An 11,756-nucleotide genomic window follows, 5' to 3' on the forward strand; every position below is an offset into this window, starting at 1 on the left:
TTTATATGCAGCATATGCAAGCAAGGTTCTGACACCTTCCAATCTTGCAACATGAGCAAAAATTTCTCCATAGTCTACACCTTCTTCTTGAGAGTATCCTTTGCATACTAGTCTAGCTTTGTTCTTTGATACCTTACCATCTTCATTTAGTTTATTTTTGAATACCCACTTTGTTCCAATCACATTCTTGTCTTTGGGTCTAGATACAAGAGTCCATGTTTTATTTTTCTCTATCTATTCTATCTCTTCATTCATAGCTTCAATCCAACTTTCATTGTCTAGTGCATCTTTGACATTTCTAGGTTCAAAATCAGCAAGTAAACAAGTGCCTTTCAACTTACTTCTTGTCATTGTTCCTTCTGATTTATCACCAATGATCTGATTTGGTGCATGATGCTTTCTAAAATACTTGGCTAACAAGGGCTTCTTTCCTTTTGAATGACTTGCATTGTTATCCTTCTATATCTCAACTTCTGGTTCTGATTCTGGTTGCTCGGGCTCGGTAGATGCTAACTCGATAGCTTTTATTTGCAACTTAGGTTCTTGCAACTCGGTAGATGCTGACTTGATTTGAACTTCTTGTGACTTGATTAATGAAGACTCAAGAGTTGAGGATTCTTGATTGATAGGTATACTTGGTATTGTATTAGGTTCAATGTAAACAAATCTTCTATAGTCTTCAGGTTCCTTATTGCTTTCTTCTTCTGTTCTTTCTGCAAACTCATCAACTTTCACATGTGCACTTTCTATGACTTTGTGAGTAGATAAGTTCAAACATCTATATGCTTTGCTTTTGCAAGAGTATACCAAAAATATTCCTTCATCACTTTTTACATCAAATTTACCTTTTCTAGATTCTTTCAAAATGTAACATTTGCTTCCAAATACCTTTAGATAACTTACATTGGATTTGTAGCCATACCATAATTCAAAAGGTGTTTTGAATGAGTCCTTTTTCAGCTGTACTCGGTTCAAGGTATGAACTATAGTTTTGATAGCTTCCTTCCAGTATTTGATAGCAATGCCTTTCTCAATCAATAAGGTTCTTGCACAATCCATTATAGATCTGTTTCTTCTTTCTACTATTCACTTTTGTTCTTGAGTTCTAGGTGTTGAAACCTGTCTTTTGATTCCTCTTTCAATGCAAAAGTTATTGAACTCATGTGAAATGAATTCACCACCTCTATCAAACCTTAAACATTTCAGTCTTTTGCCTGTTTCCTTTTCTACTCTGGCCAAATACCATTTGAACTTTTCAAATGCTTCTGATTTCTCTCTAAGGTACATGACAGTCATCATTCTTGAATAATCATCAACAAACAGAATGAATAATTTGTCACCAGTATAACTTTCAATGCTAATAGGTCCACGCAAATCAATATGCATAATTTCTAGAACTTCTTCAGGTTGATAGTTCTTTCTTTTAAAACTAGTCTTTCCCATTTTACCAATTTGACAATTCTTGCATAGACCAACCTCAGGTTTCTTTATGTCAGGAATACCTCTTACTTTTCTGAATTTACTAATCTTTATTAAGTTGTCAAATTTTACATGACACAACCTCCTATGCCATAACTAGCTTTTTTCAATTTGAGCAATGAAACATGAACATTCACCAAGTTCAAGATAAAATAAGTTACCTTTTTGTTTTAGTGCCAGATCCAATCAGCTTTCCTTTGCCATCCAGCAATCTTGTCTTTCCATGCATGAATTCTACCTTGAATCCATTATTGAGTAGTTGTGCCACACTCAAAAAATTGTGTTTTAGTCCTTCTACCTAATATGCATTATTACACACAAGTTCCTTGGTTAGAGAGATTCTTCATTTTCCTCTTATACAACAAGATTCATTGTTACCAAATCTTACACTGCCACCATCATAGTCTTCAAAGTATTCAAACTTAGTTTTATCACCAGTCATGTGATGAGAACAACCACTATCTATGATCCATGTATCATTTTTTCTCATATTAGAAATTAATGCCATTTCTTCATCATTATCAGATTCATCTTTTACAGCAATGTAGACAATTTCATCTTCTTCATCATTATCAAAATCATTAGAATCTTTTGCCATAAAATATGTTTTCTTACATTTATCCTTGAACAATTTGAAGTCTTTCTTGCCATTGTACTTGTGACCTTTCTTCTCATCTTTGTTCTGCTTATTTGGGCACCTAGCAGCAGTATGTCCAATTTCTTCACAAGAAAAATAGATTAGAGAAACTTTACCTTTGTATTTTCCTTTGCCTCTTGAATATTTTCTTGCTAGTAGAGCTTCAACCACTTCAAGATCACTGTTTGAACTTTGTTCTGATTCTTCATCACTTTTTGATTGTGGTTCCTTCATCTTTTTCCCTTTTTCATTGAGTGAAAGCTTGGCTTCAAATGCTAATTCAACATTCTTGGCAGCTGGAACATAGTTGTCATAGTTGTCTAGCTCAAATGTAGTCAATCTTCCAACTATGGCCTCTAAATTTATTTTATGATTTGCTTCACATCTCCTTTCTTGAATTGCAGAAACTCTGATTGCATAAATAGGAAGTAGAGTTCTAAGAACTTTACTTATAAATGTCTCCTCACTAATATCTCCTCTAGATGCTTTGATTTCACTAACACATTCTTTGACTCTTTCAACATAATTTGCTATGTTTTCATCCTCTCTGATCCTCATTTGATCAAATTGTCCTCTCAAACCTTCTGCTTTGGCTCTTCTTACATTATCATCTCCTCCATAGATTTCTTTCAGCTTGTTCCACATTTCAAAGGCAGTTTTGCAATCCTTGATGTCATCAAATTCTTTATAACTCAGAGCAGATGCTATATCTATCATCATGTTATTGTGAGTCTTCTTTTCAACAATATCATTGATAGATAATGTACTAGAAGGTTCTTCATATTTTTCATCAATGTACTACAGCCCTGTATCACTAATGGAAGCCAGATGAAGCCTCATCAATCCTTCCCTATTAAGTCTTGGAATTTCCCTTTTGTAAGACATCCTAATCTTTAGCTTAGATCCTTGAAATATTTTTCTGTAAGCACCAAAAGCTCTAATACCAATTGTTGAAATTAAAGATAAAGTAACTAAGAGGGGGGCTAAATCAGTTACTTACAAAAATTAATCCATAAATCCCTTAGATGTCTTAATGAACTATTTACTACTGATACTTGGTAAAAAAATGCTACAACTCGATAGATTAAGCTATTAATTATCTTTAAGCATTCATAGATGTAACTAAAAACAAATTTAACACAAGAGACACCAGATTTAATGTGGAAACCCAATATGGGAAAAACCACCAAGTAACTAGTCACCAATTTTCACTCTTCTGAAGTGAGCCCTGTTAGGAGCCAACCCTATTAAAGGTCACAATACACACTATTAGGTGTGACCTTGTTAGAGGATTTAATCACCCTGTTAGGAGTGGCCTTGCTAGAGGTCTTTAGAACAATTCAACTGAATTGTCACCTTGTTAGAGGATTTACAAGGTAAACATTATCTATTGCCTTGCTAACCTTCTGAGCTCAATAAACCCTATCTATTGCCTTGCTGACCTTCTGAGCTTGGTAGACACTATCTGATGACTGATATGACATTTGTGTGACATCAAAGACAACACATGACTAAACAATTGTATCCAACACAATAGATTGGAAGAGAAGTCAATAGAGGTAAATAGAATTGCTAACATGCAATTAGAGACAATGAATCATGTCATGATTTCCAATCATGAATTAAATAGAAAAAACATTGAGATTTCAACACTAAAATTATAGAATAAATAGTTGAGTAATGATCAAAGAAGGGAAAAAGAGTTTGTTGAAAGTTTCAACAAACTAAGTAAATCCATTAAATATTTTGAGCAATTGATGAGATTCCCTAGATCTAATGATGATACTAATGGATTAGGATGCAATAGAACTAAGGAAGGTGAATCATCTAAAAGTGGTGAGGAAAGAAGTAACAAAGGTAAGAGTTCCAAATCTTCTCATCATAATTGTGGAAAATTAGGACATACAGCTAATGCTTGTAGGAGAAAGACTGCAATCAAAATCCTAAGGAGAAGTTCATGGGTCACTACTACAAATGCAACAAGTAAGGACATTAGGCATATGAATGCATAACCAAAACCTTGAGCACACAAATATTTGAAGGATATTGCTACAGTTGTTAGAAGTATGGACATAGAGCATATAATTGCAAATCCAAGCCCAAGTGGTCATCAAACAAACAGACAAAGGTAAAGCACAATGGCAACTCTTATAATTGATATTACAATACTAGGTATAGTTATCACTATTGTCAAGAGTATGGACATATTCCTAAGAATTGCATAAGAACACACTTCAAAAGTGACTACAAAAGATGGTTGAGTCAAAGTACATATTTTAGTTGCTTGAAGACTAATCATATAAGCAAGAATTTTCCAACAAGGTCAAAAGAACCAAGCAGTGAGCTCAAAAAAGACAAAGGAAAGGTAGATGTTGAGAATGTCAGAGATGAAATGAACAAGACATGGAAGAGAAAGGAAGATTGTAGCACATCAAGTTCAAATTGGATCACTTCACCCAATGGGTTAGGTGATCACACCACCTCAAATTAAGTAATCAAGAGGCATGTGTGGGATTGATATTCAAATGATATATCATACACCAGTTCCAAGGATTTAGTTCTAAAATGATTGTATTTGCATGAAGAAAGATGAAAAGTGTTATTTAAAATCTATAAGAAATATTTAAGTTTTGTCAGTTTTCATGTTGTTGTCAAGCATGAAAAGTTTCACTAAAGCTATTGAGTGAAATCTAGTTGATGTCAAGCTATCATAGGTGATAGTTTTGACCGATCTCATAATGGTTTTTGAGCAAGAAATAAACTTCATAGAAGTTGAGTGAGTTGAAATATCTATTCAAGCTGAGCTTATAGGTATGTAAGCACTGAGCATTAATTGCAAAGTTTTGAGGTCTATATTATCAATTTTTGACTAATTTGACATCATTTGAATTTGGAGAGACAATGAAGAGCTAAAGGAAAATTTAAGAGATCATTCCAAGTATTTTTGGAGTGAATTCAACCATTGTTTGACATTGTTCATCAAACTTGTGAAGGTATTTATTATGTGTCGAGCTACATTGTTTAAATTTATATAAACCCTAGGTGATAAACATGGCATCTAGTTCTTCAGCTGCTAAGGTTAAATAAGGAAAAGAGGTTTTAAATGTTCAACTAATTAGCAATGAGATCAGACAACCAAATTTCAAAGCAATCCCTAATATTGCATATAAACAAGACCTGTCTGGTGTGTTCCATGATTCCACCTAAAGTTTTAATGATTCAAGATCTGAGATGTTGTTACGCATGCAAGGTGGCAAGCATAGGTGATATGGAAATCAAAGATCTATATGGAAAACTATGTAAAAATGGAATCCTGAAGGATGAATACAAAATTGTAGAGAGAAAAGGGTTAACTTGTGCCCTAGATTTTCCAAATGTTTTCAAAACTGAGTGGATCAAGATTAACATAATCAGATTTCCACAATCCATTAGTATGTGAGCAATGTTTCTGGATTAGATTGTGTGAGTTTTTTTAGCATCAACGTTTCGGATCATACTACATGATCCATCATCAGGACAAGAGAACATCAGAATATGGAATGAGCAGACCAGGACATCACAAGCAGTCCTAAAAGGAGAGGGGGGGGGGGGGGGCGAGGGCACAAAAACCAAGGGGACCAAAAATAAAGACATAACCACCAAGAGAACCGGTACAGAATAACCAATCATATGAAAAAATGCAGATAATGAGCATAGATGTAAAGGAATTATTAATATGCATTAAGAAATGATAAAAAATAAATAACTCAATAAAACTTAAAAAATAAATAAATAAGTAGATAAATAAAAAATTAAGAAATTAAGGATCAGCGTGAGAAAGGGGGGAAGCACACGAATATGAGAAAGAATAAAAAACTAAGAGGTTGAAAATGCAAAAATTAGGACTTATAAAAAATTAAGTATTAGATAAATAAAAAATAAAAAAATAAAAAAAGGCTCAAACCCTAACATAAATAAATAAAAGAACAAAAGTTAATAAATAAAAGCATGTGCAAAAAATTAAGAACTTATATACAACTAAATCTAAAAAATTGAACAAGCCAAAAAAATATTTTTTAAACCCCAAGAGAAAGAACAAGAGGAGAAATATTAGAAAGGCCCCGATACCAAAATAAAGAAGCTATACACAAGATGAAAAACTCAGGAGCAAAAAACTAAATAAATAGATCGGACCTAAAAACCACACATGCTACTAAAAGAAAATGCGTAAATATGCCAAGTGCGAAACAACCACAACACTGGAACCAACCTAGAATAAAGAAGATAAGTACAAGGAGATAAAAAGTAAAACATGAATGAATAAATGAGGAAAAAATAAAAAACAAAAACATCAAGATGGTAGACCCAAGGCTGAAACCACCGGCACAGGAACGAGCTATAGGGTTAGAGCGACACAGACGGCTAAGACGGAATGCAAAAAGAGAGACAACAGGAAGCAACCTGAGAAAAGAGCACAGAGAATATGAGGAGGAAGGAGCTCGGAGACCATGAGGTGGGGCCAGGAGACTGGAGACGAAAAAGGGGGGGGGGGGGGGGGGGTTTATGGGGGGGGGGGGGGGGGCTCCCCCATAAACCGGATGGGCCAAAATGGGGGAGTGACAGGGGGAGGCTAGGGGACAAACCCGGGGGGGCAGGATAGCTCGAGAAGCATCAAGGGTGATGCTGAGTCTTGAGCGAGCCCAGGAGAGGTTGCCAAGACAAGCTAATGGACCATCCATCATCTCGATTGAGGTTGATGGGATGATAGTTAATTTCAATAGCTTCCTTAAGTTTTCTTTTGAAGAAGTTATCCTCCTTGGAAAGAATTTTGGCGGCCTCCAGACAAATGTGATGCTTGGTGGCCGCAGAATGTTCAGCAAGGGCAGATTTATGGGTTCTATCATGTCTGATATCTGCACCATGCTCCCGAATTCTGGTACGAAAAGAACGGCCTGTTTCCCCTATGTAAGGGGCCCCACAAGAGCACTCAATCTTGTAGACTCCCGATTCGAGGAAAGAGTCTTTGGTGTCCTTAAGGGGAGGAACTCGATGACGTAACTGCGAAAGGGGTTTGAAAGCAGTATGAAGACCCTTTTTAGATAAGATCTTGGCCAACTTCTGAGAGATGCCATCAACAAAAGGAAGGGTGGCAAACCGGGGAGGCTGGTTGGGCGGAGGACTAAGGGTACACCTAGAAAGAAAGAAGGACTTGGCTCGGTTGATAGCCTTAGAGATCTGCCTGTGAGAATATCCATTTAACATGAATACTTGACGAAGATGAGTGAGCTCTTCATGCAAGTTGTCATCATCACAGATTCTGAAAGCTCTGAAAGTTGGATCAAGATTGTTTTATGTAGAATACATGATAACTTAGTAAGGCTAGATGATAGACCCATCAATATAAACAAGAATATTGTGAAAAGGGTAATAGGGTATCCAACCCTAGACCAACCTAAAACAATGAGGAGTGATGACAAAGTAGTTATTGAGAAGAACACAAGAGTGGTGTGGAATAAAAGGGGGATGACAATTGATACTATCATAGGTCCCCTAATTGCTTTTGTAGTAAGGATTATTGTACATATGTTCTTTGAATCAAGCAAATTGAATAGTGTACCTTGTATAGTGGTTGATGTGGGATATAAGATAGTGAAGAAGGATCATACTTATGACCTTATCGAGCTTCAATTACAACAACTTTCAAAAAATTTGGGAGCCATAAGGAAAACCAAGAGTGCACAATGCAAGTTTGGATCAATAATTGCATGTATATTTTTCTATGTGCAGAACACATTTCCTTTGGAAAAGTTTCATGGAAGAAAAACAAGTCCATTGTAGTACAGATAAGAGAATTCATTGAGCAAATGGGAGAGAACTTTGAGTCTATCATGACTATCTATTTTTAGGACTTTAAGAAGTCAATGAAACAGAGATACAGGATACCAGTGTCACTAGTGGAGAAACATTTTAATAATCTTTTCTTTCTAGTTGATACTAATTTCACATATGTATAGGCTGCAGTACCAAGGGTTAGATGGTTGAGACCCTTAGGATATGAAATCAATGTGGATGAGGCATCTACAGCAATTACAATTTTTCTTGTAGAAGAAGTAGATGGTAAGGCCACTGCCTTTGGAAACTATGATGTTGCCAAATCAAAAATCACTATGGATCTAATGACAACATCAGTGATAAGGAAGAAGAATAAGATTGTCAAGAAACTAAAAGAAAAATTTGATGAAGGGCAAAACGAAGAAGAAGAAGAAGAAGAAGAAGAAGGTAATGATGATGATGATGATGAAGATGATAAACCAGCCCAAGCACCACTGGCCTTAACACAAGGTTGGGGAGAAGATGAAAGAGAAGAGGAAGTTGAGCTTGAAGAAGGTGCCAAGGGAGAAGAATCTAGTGAAGCACCTATAGCCACTGAGAAGAAAAGAAAGTCTAAAGCTCTAGCAGTTAGCAAAACAAAGAAGGTTGCAAAACCTAAGCCTGTACTTCTAGCTACTTAAACTAGCACAAGAGCTATTGCTAAGAAAGCTCAAGAAGTAGCCAAACCAAAAGAAGATAAAGTTGGGAAAGCTACACAAGTTGATGAGATGGAGAAGAGACAAAGGAGAAAACACATAGCTCTAGCTAAATCAGATGAAGAGAGCATAAAATCTGATGATAGCATCCAGTTCAAAGTGGAAAGTCATAGTCCCTCCTCTGATTTAAATAATTTATGTGAAAATATAAAGAATAATGCATATTTGAGTGGATTTTCACATCTTGAATTTGATAAGCTTGGAAATCTTGAAATGGATAAAGTAGAAGAGTCGATATATGCCATGATGGCAATATTTAAGATGACTCCAATAGAGATTACCAAATCTCTACTAAAGACTTTATATGATAGAGTTGAGCAAAGATGGAAATATAGTTTCACAATAAAGAGGAATATTCAAGAGACTATACTTTCAAGAGTGATGCCAAATTTAGGTAAATCTGAGATAACTAAAGCCATAAAGAAGTATGAGGGGAGATTTTCTCCTAAGTACCATGAATTAATATTTTGCAAACTAAAATTGAATATGTTGTTCAACAAAGTACCCAGATCTGGAAGATAATTTATGGGTTGACAACATCGAAGAAAAGTAAGCAGATACCTATTGAAGTAGGAGAAGATAAAGGTGAGAAAGCAGTAACTAAGGTTACTAAAGATGATACTGAGAAGGATGGACATGTGGAAGGCACCGAGGAATAGGAAAAAACATAGGCAATAGCTAAAGATGAGCACCAAATAGAACAAAGTATATCATATATACAAATGTCAAGTGCCAATCCATCACATAGGACAAAAGAAAATATTGAAATCATATAGATCAAGGATATTTTTGACACTATGCCTCAAAGAATCAATCCCCTCATAGAGGAGGACATGAAGAAGATACTGGTAGACACCACCACTAAGGATGAAGAGGTGGAAACTCAAGGCATCTAAAACACCTCAATTTACTATGATACAACCTACATTATCCATTGTATTGTATCAAATGAAAGAAACAACCATGGCTAATATCAACAAATTGGCAAACAATTGTTTAGTACCAAAAGTTTCCACACAAGCATAGGAAGGGACACAAGTTCAAATAGGATAGGTAGATACTCTTGTACCTTTAACACAAGTTCAAGGTGCAATTGAAACTAAAAATAAAGAAGAGGAGAAGACTAAAGAGTTAGACTTGACTAAAAATCCCAAGGAGCAATTAGCAATACAGACATTGGTTACTTTACCAGCAACTGCTACTCCTCTAAGTCAAGCACTTCAAAGGCTGAGTGTAGAAGCTTTACCATTGAAATCATCAAGACCTAGCACATCCAAGGTAAGTGAGGTTACATCATTTGATGATGTCAACTTGGATGAAGTGATTATTCTACCAAAGTTTGACCTTACAACAATCACAACTAAACAAATGGGCATACTATAAGATGCACTTACAAGGAAAAAGCATCAAGAACTACTCAAAAGGGAGTAGAGGTAGAAGAAATAATTGTAATACATCAAGGATATCTTTCTTGATGCATTCAACCTACCAACACTTGAAGAAGACAGGCCTATCATGGAGCAATTGGTAACCATTGTACAACACATCAATAATGTAGACTTGGATTCAAATGTCAAACTACTTGAATGGTTTGAGAGAAAATTTCAAGGAAATGTAAATGAAAAGATATCAAGTGCTATTGCACTTAGTCAGGTTGAGTTTGCAACCAAGATTGAAAGTGTAAAGAAAATCTTAGAGCATATTTTCTCACTTTACACCAAGTTTTGTGATAGAAATTTGTTCACACAAGAAGTGTAGCACCATATTGACAATTTGGAGGAAAATATGAAGCTAATAGATATTACTTTACCTAATTCCCCAGCTCAAAGTTAGAAGAACTTCGAGAATTTGATGAATTCAAAAGGTCAGTTGGTAGCCCTACATGCTCAAGAAGAAAATATTTGGGCCACATTGATCACCATCCAATCCACGTTGACCCTACCCATGGAAGTCCTTCATAAGGAGCTAGCCTTTGCAAAGACACTAATGGATAAAGATCCCCATCTTTCCACAATTGAAGGCTTAGTTCATCGTGTTGCCGAGTTGACTATCCAAGTCAAGTCATTAGAGGTAGCTTGTGATAACTGGGATGCAACTTTGAAACTAATACATGAGATTCATAAATCTTTTTTGGATAAACACATTATTCATTTATAACACTTTGACATTAATGTCAAAAAGTGGGAGCAATAAGAAAGGGGGAGCAATAAGTTTTGGGAGTAATAAGAAAAGGGAGAGCATGATAAGCATAGTAAATTTTTCAATGACATTGACTCCAAAGAAGCATAGCTACAGTTTTGGGGAAGACCAAACAAATGGGGAGTCAAAGACAAAAATAGAGTATAGTATATGCAGATTTACTCAGAAGGAGTATTGATTCGAGATTTAAGACGACATAATCAACTCAAGGGGAGTTATAAGATTTTGAGGTATGACTGTAAAGTCAAGTTTTGCAAAATTTTGAAATTTTTTATATACACTGATTGAAGATAGTAATTATCTAAGTTATGCTTATAAGTTTAGGATTTTCATGCATGACAAAGTGTTTTTTCCACTCATGTCAGAGGGGGAGATTGTTAATCTCTGTAAGAATTTGGCTTAGGCTAGAATTCACCCAATAACAAAAGAACTCAACAATAGTACATAGTAGACCAAAATACGTAGAGTATGATCAGAATGATGATATTCATTCAATAATGGATACAACCAACATATGTTGAGTACACTAGGAGTGCCTAAATATAAAGGCCTCAGGAGAGCTTCTAGAATGCCTAGAAGTTAGCACCATGACATGTCATACAACCAGGCACATGTCCACCAGATATGGATTATCCTCCATTAAGCACGGGATTAAGTGCGATGATGTGAGGATAAGACTACAATGGTGTAGCGTGAAAATCAGTGGAGTAGAAAACATGTGCTAAATGAGGAGTGTGGAAAACTGTGTTGTCACCATGACAACAAGTGAATGATGCATACTCCTGTGTTGTAGACACCATGTGCCTAATTAGAGTTGTGTAACTCAATGAGAGTTCACAAACTCCTAAGTGTCTCACCTAAAATAATAATTAAAT

At 35.5% G+C, this 11,756-nt stretch overlaps 1 protein-coding gene across 1 annotated transcript; it reads right to left on the minus strand.

Annotated features, from left to right (window-relative positions):
* Positions 1-6,766: 6,766 nt before the first annotated feature.
* Positions 6,767-7,357, minus strand: LOC149551757 (uncharacterized). The gene has a single exon (XM_089790133.1). The coding sequence runs from the start codon at positions 7,355-7,357 to the stop codon at positions 6,767-6,769; it is 591 nt and encodes a 196-aa protein (XP_089646259.1).
* Between the last annotated feature and the right edge of the window lie 4,399 nt (positions 7,358-11,756).

This window comes from Cupressus sempervirens, chromosome 6 (genome assembly GCF_028749045.1).
Source record: "Cupressus sempervirens isolate cs-2001-9-10 chromosome 6, ASM2874904v1, whole genome shotgun sequence".
NCBI classification, from domain to species: domain Eukaryota; kingdom Viridiplantae; phylum Streptophyta; class Pinopsida; order Cupressales; family Cupressaceae; genus Cupressus; species Cupressus sempervirens.

What these genes read in the sequence shown, in the direction of transcription:
- LOC149551757 (XM_089790133.1), bottom strand. Translation starts at nt 7,357, where the DNA reads ATGTTAAATGGATATTCTCACAGGCAGATCTCTAAGGCTATCAACCGA.